Here is a 24,931-nt window from a genome sequence, read left to right as displayed (position 1 = left end):
CATAATCCATTGACCTTAATTACAAAGAAGATTAATACTCGACTAAAAACATAAACGCAATATAATTATTCTGAATTTCTTATGATGGTACGGTAGTACCTTAAGGTAATAACTCTAACATGCACTATGACCCTTGCAGGTTCATTAAAGGTCCTCGTTCCATTTTTGTATATAATTTCATCTCCCTATGTTGTCTTTTTATGGTATGATCATGTCTTTACTGAAATTTTTAAACTGTTTAATGAAATGGTTTAGTTAGTTTTCCTTTCCTTGTTGTACTTGCATTATTGCGTTAAAGTTCTTGCAAGTTCTAAATAGTGCTTAATGCTTGAAGAAAAATCATCACGACTCGATCATTACGATGGAAACACACATAACTAATCCAAATTGAATTTATTAAGATAGAGAGAATTTAATTATTGTCAGAAGCTTATTAAGTATTGAAGTGGAAGGATTATCAAAGGAAGGGCTGGAAAACATCTAGAATCCAAATAAAAGTGCATAATTAATATTTTAACCATCAACTTCTTTCATTACATTTACACAAAGCTTAATTTTACATTCACATTCATCTACATATGTATATTACACGTATGTCCCGATTAAATAGAGAAGGTCACACACTCTATGGTGTGATTATTGGTACTAGCTAGGTCGATACTCCCTCACATGTACCCGAAGATGGCTCAATCAATAGTAACATAATCATTCCAACAATAACAGAGATGACAATAACAGCAAATGCACAGTATATTGTTTTCCTGGATCCATATGCGCTCTTCAACGCCTTCCGCTTTAATGTCCGCAGCCGCATAGACAGCTTTCGCTGATCTTTTGGCTCACTCATTACACTTTCGAATGATTCAGCTTCACTGGCTGCATCGCTGGTACATTTCGAATCTTTATCTCTCTGATGGGCCTTCTTATCTTCTACCTTGTTTTGAGCATCAACGGGAGGAGGATCGCTTCTCTTCTCCTCTCTCTGCTCACCGTTGGCTTTTTTGCTATGTTCATTTTTGTCAGTGCTTGGAAGTTTTGGTTTGGTAGACTTCTTATCTTCGGTGTTCGTCTGTGTAGTCTGGTCTTGGGGAGGAGGTACCGGGACAACAACAAGTTTCGGAAAGGTGATATAGAGGCAGCCATTCTCAATTTTGGCACGGATTTCGGTCGTGTTGCAGTTTTCAGTGGTTTGGAAATCCTTGAGAAAGCGAATCCACTTGTTCTCCTCCATGGGACGTTCCCCGCTGACCTTTAATTTGCCAAACTTATCAAGCTGAACTTTGATATGTTCCTTCTTGAAACCTGCATGCATCAAACCCCTTGTGCAATTAATTAAGTTTATAGTTAAAAGTAAGAATTTTTTGTCATTGTTACAATTATTGAAGTGAAATCAATAGTTGTTGATAAATTAATAATACCACATTATACAACCACAAGTATTAGGCAGAATTAAGTAGTGGTTTGAGCAAATATTAGTTATGATAGAGAATTAAAATTGGATTTCATTTTCCTAACAAGGAATTAAAAACTTGCCTGGGATGTGGATAATGATGATATCAGCTTCATCCCCTTGGATCAAGTCATGAGAAGGCACAAAGTCGTCGTAGATGTGCTGGTTGAGAACAGGTCCGCGTTTCGCATCCATGTTTTCCAATACAAATTTATAACTCGAGTTTGGCTTTTTGTTGATCCTTTGGTTAGGATTATAAATTTATAAATCCCTTGTAAGTATGGTGCTTCTTGTGAAACTGATTGGTAGTGATTGGCAATTTGGCATTTCATAGATGGTGTATATTTATACTTATATTGAGGCAGCATATCATGTTTACTTGGGTTATACCATTCTCTCTGAATGTGAGGGAAGAGATCAAAGGTAGGGGGCTACTTCATTATTATAAATTTGTTGTCAGGAGAGTGAGGTTATACCATTCTCTCTCTGAATGTGAGGGAAGAGATCAAAGGTAGGGGGCTACTTCATTATTATAATTGATTATTCTTAGGGTGCTTTTCCGATCGCTCCGATCTTCTATGGTTTTTAAAAAAAAAATTTAATTAGAACAACTGACACCTTTTAATTTTTTAAGGAGTAGCTTTGTCTTTTGTTTAGTGGAGCTTCATTAATTAATTGAACCCACGAGGAATTTCTTAATATATATAGGTTGATAGTTTACTTTCACGCACTCATATTTTATTTCTTTTAAATCCACAAGTTACATGTGAAACAGTTTAATATTTCTAAAAAAATAACAATTGTTAATTTGTTATAAACTTGAATAATTAAATATTTTATGAAGCAAAGAAATGGACAAGTTAAAGGCCGAGTTTATGCCCCGCTGGCCACGGGAGTGTGATTGATTTAATTTCTGTAGTATTAATTTTAAGTTTAAATTTCATATTGTCCGATCAGAATTGAGTCAATTCAAATTAATTTAAAAATGAATGGAGCTGTTTTAAAATTCATATCAATTTATAATTAATTGTTCAGTTTCAAAATTCAATTTAAAAAATTTGAATTTCTAACCATGATTAGTATATTGGTATTTCTGCCGGCAGCTTGTGGGGTCTCCGTTCAGACATCTCTTCCGCACTTTCTCTTACAATTATTTAACCTCCACCAAACATAACACAAAAGTGGAGTAGAACTAGGGTGTTCTTAAGTTCACCAAGCTCTTTGGTGAACTTAAGTCTAAAACCCGTCAAATTGATTTCAAATGATGAATTCGAACCATTAAAACCCGTCTACCTTACGAGTGATGCGTCTATATGTGAAAATTTTAAATATTTAAATTAATTTAGTATAAAGTCAAGGGGTCAAAAAACATTCAAAAAATAAATGCATTAAAATTAATTTATTGACTTTCTAATTTTGACCACTTGATTTTATATTAAATTAATTCGAATGTTTAAAATTTTTACATATAGACGCATCACTCGTAAACTAAGTAGATTTCAATAGTTCAAATTCGTAATTTGAAATCAATTTGACAGGTTTTGAGACTTGAGTTCACTAAGAACTTAGTCAACTTAAGAACACCCTAGTTCTACTCCACAAAATGTTCCTTTAAAAATGACTGCGGGGCCGCTCATCTCTTCAACCAAAAAAAATTCGGCACCATTGTAGTTTCCCAAAAGCAGATTATAGAAAAAAGAGTTGTCAGCTTTTAAGTCAAAATTTTGGTTTTCACAGAGATGAGTGCTTATTTTGCCAAATAAATTGAGACAATAAATGTTCTGGTACCAGGATCAGTGGATTCTTTTCTGGTTTTGTTTTCTCGAGCACTGTACTCGGTTTCTCTTGCAAATACCCCTTATAAGTAGAATAATTTGAAAATTGTACAGCCAATAAGTTTGTCATATAACAAAGAAAAATGTAATGTACACTAATTACATATAGGAAATGTTTTCCTGGCTAGCATCATTTCCTGGAAAAGGATTTGCTCCGGTAACTCTATCAGCTCAGAGCTCCACATGAGGTAAAAAAAAAACAATTGGGGGCAGGTGTTAAGAACACTGCGCTTGTTCACTAAAACTCAGCTCATAGAAAAAACGTGGAACACTGGTACTTATTCTGGTTATAGTTTAAACTCCGAGGCAGCAGCAAAAGAACCTCTAGTGTCCCACCAGTAAAAAAATCTAGCAGCAAACGATTTATACAATGAAGATAAGAGAGCAGGCTGTTCCCCACAGACGAAAGCTGAGTCTAACCCATCTAAAAAAAAACAACTCACAAATAGGGTAATTAGGAAAAAAAAAATCACCACTGGTACTTGGCCGCAACCAGCACATCCTCATACTGCTTAGCAGCATTGTCCCAGCTAAGGTCTTGCATCATACCTCTCCTTTGCAAACCTTCCCAGCTGCTCTTGTAGTTACGGTAAGTGTTCAAGCAATGCCCAAGCGCATCTATCATCCTGCCCGCCTCTGCCTTGTCAAATGTCCATCCCAAGCCCTCATCCCTATATGGATCAAACTGTTGCACTGTGTCTCTCAGGCCCCCCACTGCATGCACCACTGGTACCGTACCATACATCATTGCATAGAGCTGGTTCAGACCACATGGCTCGAACCGTGATGGCATCAGTATTATGTCGGCACCAGCTGTGATCCTGTGGGCCATCTTGACAGAAAAGCCAACCCACCCCCTGACTCGGTTGTGGTGCTGGCTTTCCATCCTTCTTAGTGTGTCTTCAAGGTCAGGTCTACCTGAGCCCAGCATAATAAGCTGCACATCCTGGCTCACAATCCAGTGCATTGCATCTGCTATCAGGTCGACTCCTTTCTGATGATCCAATCTTCCAATGAAACCGATTATGGGAATCTCAGGATTAACAGGGAGGCCGAGCTCTCTCTGCAAGGCTGCCTTACACTGGGCCTTTCCATACGCTAGGTTTTCCAAAGAGTAGTTCGTGTATCCATCCGACTTGAGATGAACATCAAGTTTGGGGTTCCAGTCGGTAGTGTCAATGCCATTGACAATTCCTCGGAATTTCCAATCATTTTCATTGATGATGGAATGTAGGCCCCACCCGCCTTCTAAGGTCTTCAGCTCCCTGGCATAACCATGGCTGACAGTTAGCAACTGGTCTGCAGTTTTTATTCCCGCCGCAAAGATGTTGCAGTGGTCACCTCCTACTGGATCGTACAGTTTGAACATATCCAAGTACTCTCCAGGCAAATCCACCAGCGAAAAGTCATCAACAGGACCACGACCCTGGATAGAGTGTAATTTAGATGATATAATAAGAGAGGATTTGCATGGTATAAATTAAAGGTGATGCTGGGCATGCCTAACCTGATGGGCGATGTTGTGAATAACGATAACTGATCGAGCATAAATCATAAGACCCTTATCTCGGTAATAAGCCTTGAGATAAACAGGTAACAAAGACGTGTGCCAATCATTTGCGATGAAAACCAGATTCCCATCCCCATAACATACCCCTCCACATGGGACGTACCACGGCACCTGACAAATAAACCATCAGTTCTTCATGAGTTTAGCACAAATACCCTTTTTTTCTACCCTTTTAATAAAAGATGCTGCATAAGAATTTAATACAAATATATTCACTTTCTTTTACAAAGCAAATACTTGCCCAATATAGTTACTGTAGTTAAGAAGCTACGGTCTGAAGAAAATCATATTGAGAAATATGTTTTATACAGTGGTATTATTTATCAATTATATAGCAGCAATCTAATGTAATAACGGAACTAGAGGTTCCCAGGTCTGCTCAAGACTCGGTGCACATTTATTCACAGGTGACCATGCTAAGGCTTAAAAGAGGTACCTCAACGGCTGCCTTGCATAACAGGATCATCCTTCTAAGTATCTCCTACATCCAAACATTAAATATAACAAAGCATTCAAATTAAAATATGATTAACTTAGTTCTGTACTTGTGTAAAATCAAGGCACTGAAATGCTGAGAGAGACAATTTGAAGTATAGAAAGAATGAAGAGTACAACTCACAAGTCGGTCTCCCCCATATATGTTCTTTTCAACATGGCGAAAAACTGGGCTATCCAGAAAAACAAAATCCACACCATCAATGTAAGCATGATAGTACGCAACCTCCATATCCTATGCAAACATATTTAAGTTTAAGAGATTAATGGAAACTAGACAGCTATAACCAAGCACATGAAAGGCAAAAGAGAATGGTGCAGGACTGAACTAACTCATGTTAAGATACAGCGTACCTGGCCAGCAACTCTGTACCTTCTAGGCTCTCCAATTTTCTTAGGTTCTGCATACCTCGCATACCTTGGAACTACCACCTGTAATCATAAACTAATACATGTGAGGTCAGCACAGGTCGGGGTATTAATACAATGTTAATTAGAAGTTTCTGCTTCTATTTTAGTACCGCATGTGCCATTTGGAATATTGATGACATTTACAGTCAGAAATATAAGGAGAGAAATTTCATTGGCAATTTAGCAGTGCCCTAACAGTCAGGTCCTGCTGGAACAATCCAGGCAATCCGGACTCCCCAGGCCAACTAGCTTATACATAATGGTAGTGACTGGGTCTACACCATCAGAAAAGCTCAGTTACCAACCCCCATATTAGATATATGTTCAACATTTAACCACGTCAAAATTTTACTTCTTGACTAGAAATGTTTCAGTTAGCACAAGCTATAAATATGGAAGGGTAATAATACCGACTAAAGTGAACATAGCCAGTTTATAAGAATACGAACCATTACACGATGACCTCTTCTGGCCAGAGCCTTGGGCAAAGCTCCAGCCACATCTCCAAGCCCACCTAGAAGCGTATACATTTAGGATATCACAGAAGTCAACATTTGAGAAGAGCAAAAGGGCGAATAATATAAAGTGCACAGTTGAAAGAAAATTGGAAAAAAGTTACCTGTTTTTGACCACGGAGCACACTCTGCTGATACAATGATTACATTCATCACGTTTTCCCCTGCCAAAGGAGGTCTCTGTTTGTTTCTGTCCTGAACAACCACAACCTGCTCCTGCGCTCTAGTGTTTATATTTTTGTTCTCGGAATATTGTGCTCCCGTATTTGTTTGATACATACCGGGAACAAGAGGCGGTAGTGGCGGCTGAGATACTGCAGGTGGTGGTTTTGTGTACATAGCATGAGTATTGACTTCCTTTTCGTGAATGCCACTGCCACTTTGTCCATCAAAACCACCGCCGCTGACACCATCATCAGCATTACTGTAATCATCGTCTGCAATGGTGACTGGGAGAGAAGGAGAGCTGCCATCCTGGTCTTTCGATGCATCTTGCTGCTTAATAAGAGCATCATCCATCAAAGCCGAGTTAACCTTTTTTCTCTCAACAATCTGACAACATAATTGAATAGGCCACAAATTTAGCAACGAAAAAGAAAAAGAGACAAAGAGAAAATTTAGAAATATAATAGATAAAGGTAGCTGACCTGTCGAAGAATATCTTGCTGCATAGCCAAGACTTTCTTGCTTTTCAGGATTGTAGCTCGAAGTGTATTGTTTGTGATTAAATCATCGTTGCTTGTTATGTCTTCATTTTTAGCATCGCCATTGCCTTTGCCACCACTACTAGAACTATCATTTTTTGCTTGAAAGGTCTTTACTGTTCCTCTTTTAATCAAACTCAAAAGGCCTCTGTCTCTCCTGTAATATATCTTGGAACTTTTCATCTGCATGGTTCACATTTTTCATGGTTTCAGGCTTATTTAGACAAAATTTAAGGTAAAATGTCACAAAATTTATCCAATCAGTGTTTTCTTGCTTTTATCTTTATCTATATTGTTATGTTAAATCGAATTTTCATTAAATAAACTCATCTGATTGGCTAACAGTCCAGAGATAAGTATAGAACCAAGAACAAACTTAACTGAGGCGTTCATTGGAGATAATTTGGATTCTGAAACAGTACAGGCCATACAACTTTAAATGAAAATCAAGATGCGTAAAGATACGGATGTCATGTGCATTATGAGGTGACAAAAATATCACTGCTGTTATAGCATGTTTCTCAAAGTAATCATATGGCTTTTTACTATTTACAGTCACTAAATACTTAATTGGAACCTCTACTCAGTTAAACCTGCCTAATCAGGAAAAGGATATACAAAAAGCAACTAAACGAACTGATTAATTTGATTCATCAACAGCGATTTACAGTTTTTTGAAAGATAAAAAGAAAGTGAAGAAGGGGAGAGACAGAGAGAGAGCTGACATTGGTGTGAGTAGAGGCAGGGGTTTGAAGAAAGCAGGGTGAATGGCGAGAAATGCGAGGAGGAGGCTGTGGCAGCGGCGGTTGGGGTTGTGGTCGAAGGGAGGACGCCATTTTCTTTCGAGAAATTCAACGGAGCAACTGGAATCGACTGAGACTCGATCCAGACTACAGAGTAGAGACAAAGATGAACAATTCAATTCAAAACGCATTCCGATCCTAATCCAGATGATTTTAGTCGAGTTAGCATCGCCTGAGATATCTCATATTTTGCGTGACCTACGTGTCCGGTGCCTATTCGGGAATAGCTCAGGGTCCAGTATTGTTTGAGCATTGAGATTGGTGTAGAACGTCTTTGAACGGTTAAAATCTTCCAAAAAGTCACGCAAAATATGAGATATCTCAGAGGATGCGAATTCATTTTAGTCGGTTCCACTTGAAGAAGTCGTTCGACCTGCAGTGCCTCACCGTACGGTGACGAATATCAGACGTTTATTTCCATCAAGATCCGTGTTTTTAGGATCACAAGCCTACAAACGGCTGGGATTCGGGGTCAAGTACCGGAGAGCAATGGAATCTGGACGCTTCTCAAGTTGTCTCTATTATCTGCTGTGTTGGCTTTTGGATGGACGACACTATTCCTCGCTATTATTTGATCCCGGGTCAAAGCGCGAATAATTGTCCATTGTTTTCTAACAGCAGCCAGGGCAGACTCGTTTGCAAAATAGTTTGTTCGATTTTTATCAAAAATAAGCAAAAAAAAAAGCTACTAGTACGATTACTGGGTTGCAAACTGTCGTGAATTAACTAATTCAGTCTGTGAATTATCTAGAAGTAGATAATTTTCTCTAATAATAAATAACAACAAGATTATACATAGAACTATACCCGGTTTTCAATATGAAGGACTACTTATGGTTAAATGTGGTTCTGCTACTAATTGAGTTGGATTAAGTTTGAACTCACTAATGACAAACCAAGTTAGAATCGAACAAACTAATTACTAGTTTTTTTTCTGAACTGATCTCGAACTAGTCACTGAGTTATATAGAGCTTATAATATTATAATGCTTGTTTCATTTACAAACTTTGTAATAAAAACGAGTTTAAATAAATTTTGTTACAAGTTGATAATACTTGTCGACTATTCCATACTAAACCTAAAAAAATATGATGAAATTTGTAAAGCGCAAGAAAATAAGCCATGTAAATAATGTGTTCCAGTCGTTCGAAAGATGTGCATAAATCACTATTCCTAAATTCGAATAAAACAAAAGGAAGTTTATTGGCTGGTGAATTCTAATCGTCAGTATATGTGTGCGTCTAAGTTATTTTTATGATTTTAAAGTTTTAATTAAGTATATTCAAATTTAATTGAATTTTTTAAACATTTTATATATAGTTCAGCCACTCTTAATAAATATTAAATATTTACATGCATGCAGTTTAATAGTTAGAACTCTACTTTGTAGTTGAAAAATATAAGTTAAAATTCCACTCACCCCATGTGTATTTAATTTTAACCTATAAAAAGTTTTAGTTTCGTCTCTGTGTGTATATCTCCATTCTTATGTTATGCACGTAGTAGTCTTGATCTGCCAACGACTGAGATTGAAAGATGAACTTTCAAATTGAATATCAGCCCTTCAATCACATAATCTATCTTCTTTTGATTAAATACATCTATTTTATGTATAGAAGTCTAAATTTAGTTAAAAACAAACTCGTCACAAGAACTGCTACATGATTTGTCACAAACTCACAATTAAAATTGAATGAATTCTCAGCGATCTGCTTCCTTATTTCTCTTTACAACTATCTCCAATTCCTATAATTAAATTATTTTCTTATTTCTCTGTTTTCTCCATTTCATTTCTCCTTTTTCCTCCATAGTTTCGACAATGAAAATGGAAACTATCATATCTTTTTGGATTTTATTTAGGACTACTTTATCTTTATGAATAGATGAATAGCAGATCTTGTACTGATGGAAACAATCATATCTTTCCGATCTGAATATATATGTAGAGAAAATCCTTATTTGAATCATTTAATCGTATATTTCCCAATTTTGTTTATTTATATATTATTTCTTATCTAAATTGTTTAATAACATGTCTTACTTGTGGAGAAAATTAGATATTAAATTGCAATGATACTTCAAGAATTTTTTTACATTATATTTGATCTTCTTTTTTTCATTTGTTGTTGTTTCTTTTATTGTTATTTATTATTTGGATATCTATTTTTTTTCTCATTTGTATCTTTTATTTTAATTTAAATATATGTTTTCTTAATTTTGTGTGAATGTCAAATAAAAAAGTCTCTTTATATTCTATTCAATTTTATAATATATTTCTGTTGCAACGCACGGGCACGATACTAGTATATATAATTACCGTTTGGTGTTAACTGGGCCAATTTTTTTTTAACATATCTATATAGTATTTCAATGTTGCATATATAATTAGGAGAAATATGTTAATTTTCATTTCCATTCCATTTCATTCCCTTTTGTTCTTCACCTCCTCTTCCTTCCTCTACTCTCCTTCCAAAGAGGATGTTAGAGCAATTAATGCTAACATAGTATTAGAGCAATAGGTCTGATTTAATATCCTGTAAGATTTCTATTATAGATTAATTAGCTTCCTTTAATAATGTTGTGCCTAATAAATCAATGAAGTACCACGCATAAAAAAAGAGCAAAAATATTAAGAATGTAAATGTCCTGATCCATCAAACAACTGTGATTAAAAAATAAAATTATAAATTAACTATGCCTCCGTTGCAATGTATGAACACGATACTAGTATTACTAACATATTTAAATAACGATAAATACACGAACATTAAAAGAAAAAAAAGATCTCCATTAGAGATATCTAAACATAATATAAATAATTTTTAAAGTTGTTGATGTAACATGAAAAAATACTACTCATAATAAATTGTAAGACAAATTGTAAAGGATGAAGATGTAAAAAAAAAAAAAAATTCTAAACAAAAGGAAATACAGTCAGTAAGGGAAATAAATTTTATTAATTTTGCTTTAGTGGAATTGAAACATTAATTCGTGGTTGCGAGTCGCGATAAACATGATCGGATGGATGGGCTTTTTTCAATGGGTGGGTTTTTGTCTAAACGGTTTTAGACAGTCTTATTCAAAGTCTGGTTCAAACTGTTCAATTGGTGTCAAAATATCCACAGTTTAGATTCGTGTAACCAGTTAAACTCATATAATTGTAAATTATTTGCACGAATTTCAAAGCAGATCAAATGGTTAGGACCAACTTTGAATTAGATTTTGTCTAAAGTCCATTAGACGAAAGCCAATTCCTTTTTTAATCTGGTTACTTTTGACAGATTGTAACAACGGAGATGTTAAAAGAAAACTTTTAACATGAACTGATGAGCTTAAAAGTTTTCTCCTTTTCTTTGTAAAGCAAAAAAACACTTTTAAACGAAAAATGTGAAGTCAGCTTAGGGAAATAAGTATCTATTAAATCTGCTTTCGTGGAATAAGGAATGAGAATGGTTGTTATCTTTATCTACGTATACAAGGACCCGTGGGCTTTTTTTTTTATTTGGGAGCCCACTATTTTCTTGTAAGAAGGGACCCACCTACAGGAATAAATCTTCTGTTATTCTCAAGGAATAACAGGAACCTGTTATTCGATCTGAACCGTTCAAAGTTTTCCATGTGCGAATCTCAAAAATGTTAGTTCTTCATGCACGAATCTCGAAAAGGACCCACGGTTGGGATCGGAAAAACAGGTTCCTGTTATCCCTTGAGAATAACAGCAGATTTATTTCCCCCACGTAATCGTTACAGACTAATTAACAAGAAGGGATTCGCGTGTAAGATACTAGCTCCCATCTTCAGTCGTATCTAAGAAATAGGAAGGCTTTTGTTTCCTCATTTGAAGGTTTGTTATTTTCTTGTTTATTCTCCATTTTCTTTTAAACTATTTATTCTCCATTAGGAGAGGTTAGATCCTTTTCTAGGGTTCTAAGTAATTTATCCTACGAAACTTTCGGCAATGGATTTTGTTTAGTTTTGATCGGATTTTGTTTTGATTAAAAACTTAATCAATTAAATTATCCAATTGGTAAGATCACTGTACCCGTTTGCTTTGTGAGCAGACAAACTGTCAGATCAATCTCGTCCAGCAGCCTTCAATCGGTTTGCTGTGTAGGCACGTCTACTTCCAAGTGGAGATAATTGCTCTCTTAGTTCGACAGACATGGGAATTGTAGGCAACTTGAGTTCCGAACAAATCGAGTTCTTCAATTCGAATGGTAAGTGTACAGTCAGAATTCTGAGCTCAAGTATAATAGAGAAGAAAAACAATATTATTTAAGCTCACAGGTTATTTATTTATTTATTTATTTTTTCTTATTTTTCTCATAGGTTATATTGTGATTGAGTCATTCACAAGTCAAGAAGAAACTAAGGAGATGAGGGATCGGATGGCAGTGCTGCTCAAAGAGTTTGATGGTGGCTCTTCAAGTATTTTCTCTACTAAAGACCATGTACGCTATTGTTCATTGCAATATTTCCTTTCTATTTTTCTCTATATTTTCTTTCAATTATTGATCTTTCTAAATCTCGTCGCTGGATGCATGCTGATAGAAGAAAGAGACAGAGAGAGAGACCCGAGTCCTACCTAGTTAGTTATTGAACTCTTGGATAAAAAGAAAAAGAAAATAGTCTTGAAATTTTTGATGTTAAGCACAGATTGAGGCAAAACCAAATTGGAAGTAAACTGAAGTTGCTGAACTGTCTCATAATTGATTACCATTTACCAGTATTAGGTAGTCAAAATACCCAAGTTCTATAAATATTGTATGTGGGAGTAAATTATCTTTTAATTTCATGTAAGTCTGATTTGGGCCTCCTATCTTATTGCAGCAACAGCTGAAAGATGATTACTTCTATAAAAGCGCAGAAAATATTTCATTTTTCTTCGAAGGTATTTATGCATGTTTGCAGTTTAATATATTCATTGTTTATTGTATGACTAACTAAGTCCATGAGTTATACTTTGTCTTGATTCCAATGGTGTTGAACTAATATCAACAGCGCATTAGTACCAACGACATAGCTGGCAACCATTCTATATTTTTTGAGTATTATATTTCATGATCAATTCCATCATGCAAATTGTAGAGAAAGCATATGGGGAAGATGGAAGATTGCGACAACCCAAGGAATTATCAATTAATAAAGTCGGTCATGGTAAGATTACTCTAAAAGTATTTTACGTGCATTCTTTTATAATAGTTGTTTTTATTTTTTAGCTATCAAAATCCCAACATACTTGTTACATATATTGATGACTGCGAGACCTACAGTTGAAAATTTTAAATGGAGGATTACTGCTTTGTTGTAGTTACATTATCTATTTTGTCATATTAGAATGACAATGATGATCTGTTGATCTTAATTAACATTTGTTTACAGCTCTGCATGAATTGGATCCAGTTTTCAGAAAGTTTTGTTTCTCTGAGAAAATCAAAGGGGTGTTCTTATCTTTGGGATACAAGAGACCAGCTGTTATTCAGTCAATGTACATTTTTAAGGTATCATACGTAATTCATGTAATTTAAACAAAAATGATTTACAAACAATAGAGGTAAAATAACTCAATTAAGAAGTTCCTTTGGAAAAAAAGATCCAACACAACTAACTACAATTTGACCACGATAAAATAAATTTCCAATATGTAGGCACAATATGGCTGACGTCCATTATACAACATAGCCAATATTTCGGTCGCATAATTTTTCTCACAAAGTCTACCCATAAATCAGTATTTGCATCAGCTTGATTGGATGTGGCTGTATAAATCATATTTAAAAACATTGGTTTGCACTGTACCATATCATGGTACTTTGCAAAACCCCCTGTATGTTCATGAATTTATGATAGGGTGTTCTTTCTTAATTATGGTGATGAACAGCTCAACGTTTATTTAATCTGGATCTAGTTCAGTTTCATTCTGTACTAAAAAGGCTCAATCTGATATCTACGGGAAACAAATTGTTATGAACTAACCATTTGTGGTTCATGTAGCAACCAGGCATAGGTGGAGAGGTGGTACCCCACCAGGATAACACTTTTCTCTATACTGATCCGCCGACTTGTACTGGGCTTTGGCTTGCCCTTGAAGATGCAACTATTACTAATGGGTGCCTTTGGGCTATACCTGGATCACAAAAGGGTATGCTTTAGTTATTAATTCATTTATATATTTTTGCATTTGTGACCTAGCAGAGGATATGGTTTTACAATTATCTTTTGTAATTTAAACGTGTAAGCAACAACTTGAATGGACCTGAACATACCTGTATTAGTATCAAACTTCTTCGTTATTGTTAACCTTCTATTCTCTGCAGATGGTCTCAAGAGGCGCATGACTAGAGGTGAAAGTGGGACCTACTTCGACAACCCTTCTTCAGTTTATGATCAGAAGGACTTTGTTTCATTAGAGGTCAAATCAGGTTCTCTGGTGGTTTTGCATGGCAATCTTGTGCATCAGAGGTATACAGCTTAATATCGAAATTTTTGGAAAACAAAAATGAGCCAACATTTGAAAACATCAGAGATCTGTTAGAAACCACACCTTAATACATGTCAAAGAAAGAATATTGTATTTTGTAAGAATATTAATACGGAAAGAATATTTGGTTAGAATATTGCTTGTTCATCTATAACATAAATATTATTCAAATACTCAAATTGTGGCCATCTTCTCCAAATATAAATAATGGCAAACTGTTATCTATATTTTCTTCACAAAGCCTCAAAATTTCTGGCAAAATTTTTTTTTTTTTTTAATTTTTGATTTATTGAAACAATTTGGATTTGTTGTTTGTTAATTGTTTCCGTAATAATTAAAATTATTGGCAGTTTTGAGAATTCATCATCACAATCAAGGCATGCCTTGAGCTTGCATGTGGTGGACACGGAGGGATGTACATGGTCAAAAGATAATTGGTTAGCAATTTAGTCCTATTGTTTTTTTTTCTTCTCTTGTATTATGTATAATTTATGAGAGTTGGTTTTAATAAAAGAAGAAGAGATGTATAGAATTAGTGTTAGACTGTGAATCCTTAGAAGGTGTTTCTTAAGTGCTATACTGTTATATTTACGTGGAGCAGCACCTCTAATTAGCTGTTTTTCTCTGAACTTTTTTGTCAGGTTGCAAAGAAAAACGGAACCAGAACCACTATATGCTTCTTGAAAGAGGGGGGGAGAGAGAAGGGGGAGAAGGGGCTGGCTGTGTATTACATACTGCTGCTCTCAATGCTGGACTGCTTTCCCTTTGTTTTGTGAATGCTTGGTGTTTAATCTATATCAACTATAACCTATGAAGCCACATGAATAAGAATTACAAAAGATAGTTTACTCAAGTTACTGGAGTATGGTGTTGGTAAGCATTTTATTTTTTGCCAAATCGTCATTGTTTTAAATAAGTGGTGGTTCTTTGTGTGGGAAAGTATGGCAATTATGACGCCTTTAACTTGGTTTATCAAATAAGCACTGTGACCATTCTCTTTTCAAGAAATAACAAGGTCACATGAACATTCACTTCCATTTGAATTATATCTATTTCAACCATCAAGTCTGTGCATTTTACTTTTCTTGGGTGCTATTCAGCTATTTAAGTACCTTCTTCAATTGTCGGATTTTGGAAATTGTCATAGGGGATCGGGTATTTGGGTGCAACGGCTGTCAGCATTACAGCTACTCAACTAGGAACTTAAAATCTATGTTTCGGCGTCTGAGCTCTGGCATGACTAATTTAAACTTCTCAATCATTAACTTATCTGCATGTAAAAAGATCAGAATATCATTTGTATACTGCATACTGATAATCTGATCATAATCATTACCCAACATAGGCCCAAGAGAAGTAGCTAAGGTCATGTTCCCAAAATAAAAACAAACTCAATTGCACAAAGAGGAAAAAAAAAAAAACTATGAGATATTTATAGACGCTAATGATTCACAACGTCCACAAATATTTTATGGATGTCTGAAATTTAAAGCGTCGAAAAAATTATATGGACGCTAGAAAATATCAGTAGTTTCTTATGAATGCTGCGAATTACTAGTGTCCAGATAAATTTCGATCAAATCGGCTCAGATATCTAATTTGGTACCTTTTGGGGCTTGAATTCAAAATATTGCAATTTATTTGTAAAATAAAAGAATTACATGTCGAATGTAAGCATTATTTCCGTCTCAGTTTGGATGAGAATCAAATAATGTTTATGTCACAATTTGGATAAGACGAGTAATGTTTTTTTTTTTAATTTTCAATTTCTTTTCGTTGCTGTGATTTACTTAAGAATTTATTTAACGATTTGGATAAGACATAAGAGATGTGATTTACTTAAAAATTTATACCTTTTTGTAAATTTATTTTATACAGGATTGAGAAGCTAAAAATTCAATGCGATAATATACTTTTTTTGAGCCGAATGCAGCAATGATTAATATACTAAAGTTAACTTGCTTCTTTCAATTGACGAATTCTTGTTCATTTGCGAAAACAAAAAATTAATTTTTAAATTCGTCGTTTATATTTTGACTTCTGAAATAATATTGCACAATTGGGATGTGGGCACCTTCTGGCAACAAAATCTTATGAGAAAAAAACAACCTACTCAGAAAAATGATAAACAAATGTATATATTATACATGTAAAATATCCAAAGTTCAAAATTCCGATTTTTTTATTTATATCTAAAAAAATAATTAAATTTCAAAAAATAACCAAAGTTGGGCAGGATTTCGAAATCTACCCAAACCAGAATTTTTTTTTCCGGTGATTCAGTCTAAAATCGGGAAAAAAATTCCGGTTTTAGAATTTCAAAACCAGCGGCTAAAAAAAAGGAGAGAGAGAAACCGTAAAATATTTTTCTGGTTTCACTATTTTTTTTCTTTTTTCAGATTTTTATTTTTTTTAAATAGAAATATTTATAGTTTATTTATTTTTTTATTGAAATATTAGAAATATTTAATATATTTCTTTGAAAATAGATGGAATACTATATAATTTGATTTATTAGAAAGATTGCTACAAATAACCCGGATCAACATTTTTCATGCCGGATTTTTTGCGGCTATAAGAAAAATTAATATATTCATTTATGTGTTATTGGAAAAACAATAAAAATGTTTGAATTCTCAGTTATTGATCCCGGTTCAAAAGTCACTTCTAAGTAAATATAGAAAATATTATCATATTTCTAGTACATTTAATTTCTAAAAAGTAGTATCTATTTTTGAAAAAAAAATAAAAATTTATTTAATGATGGTTATTAAAAAGAATTCTCAAAATAGATACAACTTTTTTATAAATTAAACGTAATAGAAGGATCACAATATTTTCTGTATTACCTAGAAGTGACTTTTAAACCGGAATCAATAACTCAGAATCCAAGCTTTTTTATTTTTTTTTCCAATAACTCATAAAGAAATATATTAATTTTTCTTACAGCCGCAAAGAATCCAGCATGAAAAATGTTGATCCGTGTTATTCACTTATTTGTAGGAGTCTTTCTAATAAATCAAATTATATAGTATTTCATCTATTTTCAAAGAAATATATTAAATACTTATAATATTTTAATACAAAAAATAAATAAATTATAAATATATCTATTTAAATAAAAAAATATGAAAAACAAATAGTGAAACCGGAATTTTTTTTTACGGTTTCTCTTTGTTTTTTTTTTGTTTTTTTAGGCGCTGGTTTTGAAATTCTAAAATCGGGAATTTTTTTTCCAGTTTTAGACTGAATTACTGGAAATTTTTTTTCCGGTTTGGATAGATTTCAAAATCCTGCCCAACTTTTATTATTTTTTGGATATAAATAAAAAATTCGGTTCAAAATTGCTTCAAATGAAAAACCTACTTGATAAATCGTAAAATTTAAAATAGATTATATGTCGATATGTAGTGGTGTAATTTTTTAATTTGTTCTAAAATGACTAAATTTATATTGTTGACGTGTTTTACATTATTTTAATTATATATGTGTAAGAAATTATAGATTTTTTGGCTTTATTTCGATAGTTATCAAGAGATGGAGATTATTGTTAAAATTCAATTCGTTGATTTTAATAGCCATTAATATATAGTGAAATAAAGTCAAATGATGTGATTTCTTGGATGCATATAGTGTATGATATGCATGAAATATTCAATGAATTAATTTTATGATATGCATGAAATATTCAATGAATTAATTTTATGATATGCATGAAATATTCATTGAATTAATTTGAAATTTAATTTTATTAGTACTGATTTGATATCAAATCATTTAAAATAAACTTCCTTCTTAATTTAAAAACCTAGGTTAAATATTAATTTCCTCATTAGATTCTTTAACAAAATGATCTAGATTAAATATTAATTCTTTGAATGACAAATAACCTTATCTGGATAATCACAAATAGGCGGCTGCTAGTAGGTTGGAATCTCACAACGACCGAAAATAAATAATTTAAGTTTTTTTTTTTTGTGTGACTAACGAATAAGCCGCGCGCATTGTTGCAGGCCACGAACTTTTTTTCATTTGACATTTTCCTAAGAGACCATGTACTATTCTCAAATTTAAATTGTCTTGTATTTAATAAATTTTGTCTTTTCGAAATCAAAATATATGACTTTTAAATTTACGGTTGTGTTGTTCAGTATAAAGAAAGTTAAATACTCGATAGCATATAAATCAACTTTGATATGATTTCAATATAGTTCGCTAATACCACCAAGATAAGTTAATATTAATTTAAACTCATCAATAATTTTTTTTTTATCTTAACCTCAAAAATCATTAAACCGACGTCAACATCGTCAAACATCGAATATGAACCTTTGATTTGATTAGCCAAATTTTTTATATTTAGAGTTTGTTTTGCGAAGATCAAGAGATTTAAAATTGTGGAATAACGAATTCACCAAAATAATTAATTTTCAAATAGAAACTGTGGGGAGGGGAAGTTATGCTAAAGTTATTTTTTGTTATTTTTATTTAAACTGGTTACGCTAATTAATTTGAAAATAAATCTGGTGTGATTCTCAGAAGAATCGCAGGACCTTGTTTTTCCGCCCATCTTCGCTCTTGCTTTTAGAATTTCGGCATCCGACGCTTGTTCCGCGTTCACACTATAATAGGCAAATGATTTGAGGCGGTAACTAAATTTGGTGGTGACCAGACTCCAGAGGCGGCTATAAATAAGACATCGGCTGCCCTAGCTTCTCCATTCAATCTTACCACAATTTCTCAGAAATCAAGAAAGCTTACTATTTCCTCTTTTCAAGGTATTTTTTTTTTCTTTCTTTCTTTTTTGTTAATTTTCAATATTACGAAAATTAGGCCGCGGGTTTTCGTTAGTTTCGATCGGAATTTTATCAATTGTTTTTTAAATTTGTTGGATAGGTTATCATATGCATCAAATATTGTATGAACTCTTGTAATCTGTATCGATCTGTGACATCTATTTATTTTGTGCTTAAGGTCGTGCTCTATTCGGTAGATCTTGTCAGGTCTTCTCAAATTTTCCTCAAAACAGCAGTTTATCAATTAATAATATTAATTGACCAATAGGTTCATCAGATCTGTCGGTTGTAAATTAGATCGGTTGTTGGATTTTATTCGTTTGACCGCCTTTGACAGGCTTGTCGTGCAGATATGTTAAAAATCATCCTTTAAATAAAAAACTCTCATTGACCTGAGCTAGATTTGTATAATATGTTTTTTTTGTGTGTTTTTAAATTTTGATTACATCCAATTGTTGTAAAGAACTTGTTTCTTTTTGGTAATAAGGTGATGGTTTTCAATTATTGATCAACTCTGAATTATGAAAAGAACTTGTTATCTGAACACCCTGATATAGTTCTGCACTATTTGGACATGCCTATGTGTATTTAATTGTAATAATTGTAATTATATTGTTCTGATGCTAATACATATGGTAACTGTCCTCAACAGATGCAAATATTCGTGAAGACCCTGACTGGCAAGACCATCACCCTTGAGGTGGAATCCTCTGACACAATAGACAATGTCAAGGCCAAAATCCAGGACAAGGAAGGCATTCCCCCGGACCAGCAAAGGCTGATCTTCGCAGGGAAGCAGCTCGAGGATGGCCGCACCCTTGCTGACTACAACATCCAGAAGGAGTCAACCCTCCACCTTGTGCTCAGGCTCAGGGGTGGCATGCAAATTTTCGTAAAAACCCTCACTGGCAAGACAATTACCCTCGAGGTAGAGAGCTCTGACACAATTGACAATGTCAAGGCCAAAATCCAGGACAAGGAAGGCATTCCCCCGGACCAGCAAAGGCTGATCTTCGCAGGGAAGCAGCTCGAGGATGGCCGCACCCTTGCTGACTACAACATCCAGAAGGAGTCAACCCTCCACCTTGTGCTCAGGCTCAGGGGTGGCATGCAAATTTTCGTAAAAACCCTCACTGGCAAGACAATTACCCTCGAGGTAGAGAGCTCTGACACAATTGACAATGTCAAAGCCAAGATCCAGGACAAGGAGGGGATTCCCCCAGACCAGCAAAGGTTGATATTCGCAGGAAAGCAACTCGAGGAGGGCCGCACTCTTGCTGATTACAACATCCAGAAGGAGTCAACCCTTCACCTTGTGCTTAGGCTCAGGGGTGGCATGCAAATTTTTGTAAAGACCCTCACTGGCAAGACCATAACCCTCGAGGTCGAATCATCCGACACCATTGACAATGTTAAGGCCAAGATCCAAGATAAGGAAGGGATCCCTCCGGACCAGCAGAGGCTTATCTTCGCCGGCAAACAACTTGAGGATGGCCGCACCCTCGCTGATTACAACATTCAAAAGGAGTCGACTCTCCACCTTGTGCTCAGGCTCAGGGGTGGTATGCAAATCTTTGTCAAGACCCTCACCGGCAAGACTATCACTTTGGAGGTGGAGAGCTCTGACACTATCGACAATGTGAAGGCCAAGATCCAAGACAAGGAGGGTATCCCCCCGGACCAGCAGCGTCTCATTTTTGCCGGCAAGCAACTTGAGGATGGCCGCACCCTTGCTGATTACAACATCCAGAAGGAGTCAACTCTCCACCTTGTGCTCAGACTCAGGGGTGGTATGCAAATTTTTGTCAAGACCCTCACCGGCAAGACTATTACTCTGGAGGTGGAGAGCTCTGACACTATCGACAATGTGAAGGCCAAGATTCAAGACAAGGAAGGTATCCCCCCGGACCAGCAGCGTCTCATTTTCGCTGGCAAGCAACTCGAGGAGGGCCGCACCCTTGCTGATTACAACATCCAGAAGGAATCAACCCTTCACCTTGTTCTCAGGTTGAGGGGTGGGATGCAAATTTTTGTGAAAACTCTCACTGGCAAGACCATCACTTTGGAAGTTGAGTCGTCAGACACCATTGACAATGTGAAGGCTAAAATTCAAGACAAGGAGGGCATCCCCCCAGACCAGCAGAGGCTTATCTTTGCAGGGAAGCAGCTTGAGGATGGTCGTACCCTTGCCGACTACAACATCCAGAAGGAGTCGACTCTCCACTTGGTGCTCAGACTGAGGGGTGGTATGCAGATTTTTGTCAAGACGCTCACTGGCAAGACCATTACTTTGGAGGTGGAGTCGTCAGACACCATCGACAATGTGAAGGCTAAAATCCAGGATAAGGAGGGCATCCCCCCGGACCAGCAGAGGCTCATCTTCGCCGGCAAGCAGCTTGAGGATGGTCGCACCTTGGCTGATTACAACATCCAGAAGGAATCAACCCTGCACTTGGTGCTTCGCCTCCGTGGTGGCAACTGAGTGTTTGGTATGATGGGTGTATATATACTGCTGCTCCCTCTTATCTGGTCTGTTGTGGGTCTGGTGAAGTCTCTGCAGTTGTCAAGTCTGTTGTTTTGTGTTGGTTGTTGTGAGTCGTGTGTGGCTAGTTCTTACTGGGTGTTATAGTTTGGGGCTAGCCTGGTATCTTGTGGTTTTGAGTTTCTGTTCTTAGTTGGTTTCTATGGTTGATTGTGGTGAAAGTTTGAATCAGGAGCAGCAGCGTTATGTGGTGAAATAATGAGAACTACTGTGAACATGTGGAATCAGTTTAAGTAATATTTGCTATGTTCTCAATGTTGTGCGACTGTTTATTTGTTATGTTGTTTTTGAATAAGCTTTGTGATATAATCTTTTATGTGCGTATATGTTTGGTGAAATTGAATTGGTGCCATCTTGAGGTGCTTCTGTTTTTGGAATTATGAAATTAGAAGTGATTTAGTTTCTTGCTGTTCCTTGCCTTGACAGTTAATTTTGGAGTTGCGAATGGAGTCAGAAGTTGTAATCCATGTAATCTTCAATGGAAATGAAGTGAGGGGCATTTCTGAGAGATGAAGGTTCTGAAAATCTGTGGGAAATATACAAAAACCAGCCTCTGAAACATATTTCATAATGAAGTGAGAGTATTAAAAATAGCCGCAATATTAAAAAGTAAAAAAAAATATTTTTTATTATCTTTGTTACTTTTATTTATATAATATAGTCATAAAAAAATAGCCATGTCAATAGTATAAAATTATTTTTTTATATTTTTGTGACTTCTATTTATATAGTATAGTCATAAAAAAGAGCCGTGTCAATAGGAATTTTTTTTTATATCTTCGTTACTTTTATTTCATAGTACGGACATAAAAAATAGCTGTGTCAATAGTAAAAAAAAATTCTTTTTTATATCTTTGTTTCTTTTATTTCATAATATATTCCTTAAAAAGAGCTGCATTTGTGAATTGTGAGAAGATAGAGGTGATATTGAAAATTATAGAGCTGAATACACATCGATTTGAAACATAACTAGCAACTTCCAGCACATAATTTGCAGACTGAATCTTCTTAGCATGATTAAGTATTGTGTTGGTTTTTGAATCATTGAATTATAAGGTATTGATATATTAGCAGCGTCGACCAGTACAGAGTACATTGAAGGAGATGTAATAGAGATTATTTGTTAGAATGACAGCATATATAAGGGTTTATTTCTGGAATATTGCTAGAAGATTCTCGTGGCTTACAAGTGGGTTATCTAATTTCTCTAGATGCCTGGCCGATTAGAAGTAGAATAACTTAAATATTTTATAATCCTTCCCTTGCACGGATACAAGTTCGAGGATCGTATTTGATACTATATCAATTCAAGTACATAATATCCGTGGATTTATTGCCTTATGTACTACGGCAAACTAGAAGAGCCCGTAAGAGTTTAATGGGGCCTTCAATGGATACATCTAGCGGACAATAATTGCAGCAGCATCATGTTTAGTGTGGGCTGCGAAAAGTCATAGACTCATATTGGGCCAGGGATCACAGCATTTAATAATTAATATGTTGCTTTCGGTTAGAGCCTTAGAGGTGTTCTGTTGGTGGCCTGGTGGGATGTACGTCGGTTTTGTCATACATCTTGCGCGTTTCACTGACCGAACTTTGACCAAACTACATATAAACTTTACTATTGTCTTAAAACAGTAATTTCGTAAAATTTTAAAAAAAATGTAAAGTTTTATGTTCAAATATATTTTAATATAGATATTATGTTAAATAATTTGAATTAACTGTTTGAACTTTTAAAATTATAAAATTAAATTATTATAAAATGTTGTAACTTACAAATGTTGTAATAAGTGTATCCTCCTCTGTAAACAATTCAATTGTCAACTAGCATATCATGTGTGTATCTGAACCATGTACGAATCCGTATTTAATATTGGACACGGATACGGTGGTTTTAGAAACGGGTCTGGATAACGTATCCTAAATCTATAAAAATAGTTTTTATTGATACTTGTAATTTAGGTAGGACTTATTGATACACCATACCAATTAGGTATTGTAAGTATATTATGAAGAAAGTAAGAAACTAAGTGGGACGGGCTCATAATAGCTAAGTTTGGCAATTAAATTATGAAATTCTCGGTTACATACAAGTGGAATCGGAATTTCAAGCTACAATTAAAAATTAAAATTTTTGTTATTTAATTATACATTATTTAGTAACTTATTTTTGAAAACTATGACGATCAATGTTAACTTTAATTAAAATATAAAAATATGTGACTTAGTTATTTAATAGACAACATATTTAAATAATAAAGAACATATCACCAGTTTTAAGTTTTAACATTTGATTATAGAATAAATTTTGTCAGTTAATTTTATTGTCAAATATATTTGTTGTCAATATAATTTATTTTAAAAATAAAATGTTTAAACACATGTTCCAAATTGAATACAATTAATCGAGAATTAATCACACTTAATTTAGTGGTTAATTATACTGATAACTAAGCTATAGTTCTTTGTGACTTGTGACAGATTGTTTCGAAACTTAATATTCATCCTAAAAGTCAGATGGCCTTTTAACTTTTATTTAATGCTAAATAAGCTACTCAATTTACTAGTACGTCTTTTTTCCATGCTATGATGTTTAGGGGTGTCAATGACACCCTTTTATCTGTTTATCCGATTTGTATTGTATCTAAAAAGACAGTTAAGGATAAAATTTTTCGTTAGCTTATCGGGTACGAGTAAGGATAATGATTTTTCGTTAATGTATCTTACCCGTTATCTTACAGGATAATTTTTAAAAATAAAATTATATACATAAATATATATTTGTATGCAAATAATACATGATACAATAAAGTTTTGGGATCGACTAACTATCCCCCAGTCAATTTCCCCCATTCATCTTCTAGTCAATAACCACTTGTGGGGACCATTAACTAACTGTACTTCATTAATTACTTGGGGGACCACTTAATATTTGATATATTTTATAACTGACACGTGCAAGTATGAATACCTATGCGCGTAAGTGTTAATATATAATATATCAAGTATTCATACCTAAGATACCAAGTATTTAAAAAAAAAAACTGGACACATCATACACACATCTTCTACATGTTTTTAGAGTTGGATTTTTTTTCTCCATTTAATCTCAGCAATATTTTCTGACGATCTGTGAGAAAATTTGTAAATCTAAAACCATGGACGTCTTCTACGTAATTTTCTCTTTCAAATGAGATCCATGATGACATACTTTCGGGTTGTCCGTCGTGCAAGTATTCATATCTTGTCGAGCAATTATTTATACCTCCTCGTTCAAGTATTCATATCTTGTAATGCATGTGTATATAATTTATGTCTGAAGTGT

At 34.5% G+C, this 24,931-nt stretch overlaps 3 protein-coding genes across 5 annotated transcripts; 2 read left to right on the top strand and 1 right to left on the bottom strand.

Moving 5' to 3' along the window:
- Positions 1 to 3,305: 3,305 nt before the first annotated feature.
- On the bottom strand, positions 3,306 to 7,931 carry LOC144560031 (soluble starch synthase 2-1, chloroplastic/amyloplastic-like). Of its 3 annotated transcripts, none has more exons than XM_078309194.1 (9): positions 7,706 to 7,931; positions 6,924 to 7,163; positions 6,381 to 6,828; positions 6,211 to 6,275; positions 5,705 to 5,782; positions 5,475 to 5,585; positions 5,292 to 5,336; positions 4,793 to 4,966; positions 3,306 to 4,711 (listed from the first exon to the last, which is right to left on the bottom strand). In XM_078309194.1, exons 1-9 carry the CDS (start codon positions 7,814 to 7,816, stop codon positions 3,755 to 3,757), a joined length of 2,229 nt encoding a protein of 742 aa, XP_078165320.1. In that variant the 5' UTR covers positions 7,817 to 7,931; the 3' UTR covers positions 3,306 to 3,754. The 3 variants fall into 3 exon arrangements, with proteins under 3 accessions (XP_078165320.1, XP_078165321.1, XP_078165322.1); XM_078309195.1 differs by having other exon boundaries at positions 6,381 to 6,771; XM_078309196.1 differs by having other exon boundaries at positions 6,924 to 7,137; positions 7,706 to 7,826.
- Positions 7,932 to 11,608: 3,677 nt separating this feature from the next.
- PAHX (phytanoyl-CoA dioxygenase (PhyH) family protein) lies at positions 11,609 to 15,330 on the top strand. The gene is made up of 10 exons (XM_078309193.1): positions 11,609 to 11,628; positions 11,846 to 12,001; positions 12,114 to 12,235; positions 12,615 to 12,675; positions 12,873 to 12,941; positions 13,167 to 13,285; positions 13,779 to 13,926; positions 14,102 to 14,246; positions 14,616 to 14,702; positions 14,907 to 15,330. Exons 2-10 carry the CDS (start codon positions 11,947 to 11,949, stop codon positions 14,947 to 14,949), a joined length of 849 nt encoding a protein of 282 aa, XP_078165319.1. The 5' UTR covers positions 11,609 to 11,628; positions 11,846 to 11,946; the 3' UTR covers positions 14,950 to 15,330.
- Positions 15,331 to 18,909: 3,579 nt separating this feature from the next.
- On the top strand, positions 18,910 to 21,858 carry LOC144560028 (polyubiquitin-like). Its single transcript, XM_078309192.1, has 2 exons — positions 18,910 to 19,043; positions 19,714 to 21,858. Exon 2 carries the CDS (start codon positions 19,714 to 19,716, stop codon positions 21,541 to 21,543), a length of 1,830 nt encoding a protein of 609 aa, XP_078165318.1. The 5' UTR covers positions 18,910 to 19,043; the 3' UTR covers positions 21,544 to 21,858.
- Positions 21,859 to 24,931: the final 3,073 nt, after the last annotated feature.

The sequence above is a fragment of the Carex rostrata genome, chromosome 9 (assembly GCF_964058835.1).
Source record: "Carex rostrata chromosome 9, lpCarRost1.2, whole genome shotgun sequence".
NCBI lineage: Eukaryota > Viridiplantae > Streptophyta > Magnoliopsida > Poales > Cyperaceae > Carex > Carex rostrata.
Note: the sequence above shows the minus strand (reverse complement) of the source record. Positions and strands in the feature narration are given on the sequence as shown.

Excerpts from the sequence above, each read along its gene's own strand:
- LOC144560031 (XM_078309194.1), bottom strand. The coding sequence starts at position 7,816 with ATGGCGTCCTCCCTTCGACCACAACCCCAACCGCCGCTGCCACAGCCT. Across the intron at positions 5,586-5,704 it reads GGTACAGAGTTGCTGGCCAG|GATATGGAGGTTGCGTACTA; the intron begins GTACGCTGTATC and ends ATGTTTGCATAG. Across the intron at positions 4,967-5,291 it reads TATGCAAGGCAGCCGTTGAG|GTGCCGTGGTACGTCCCATG; the intron begins GTACCTCTTTTA and ends TTTATTTGTCAG.
- PAHX (XM_078309193.1), top strand. The coding sequence starts at position 11,947 with ATGGGAATTGTAGGCAACTTGAGTTCCGAACAAATCGAGTTCTTCAAT. Across the intron at positions 13,286-13,778 it reads AGTCAATGTACATTTTTAAG|CAACCAGGCATAGGTGGAGA; the intron begins GTATCATACGTA and ends TGGTTCATGTAG. Across the intron at positions 14,703-14,906 it reads ACATGGTCAAAAGATAATTG|GTTGCAAAGAAAAACGGAAC; the intron begins GTTAGCAATTTA and ends CTTTTTTGTCAG.
- LOC144560028 (XM_078309192.1), top strand. The coding sequence starts at position 19,714 with ATGCAAATATTCGTGAAGACCCTGACTGGCAAGACCATCACCCTTGAG.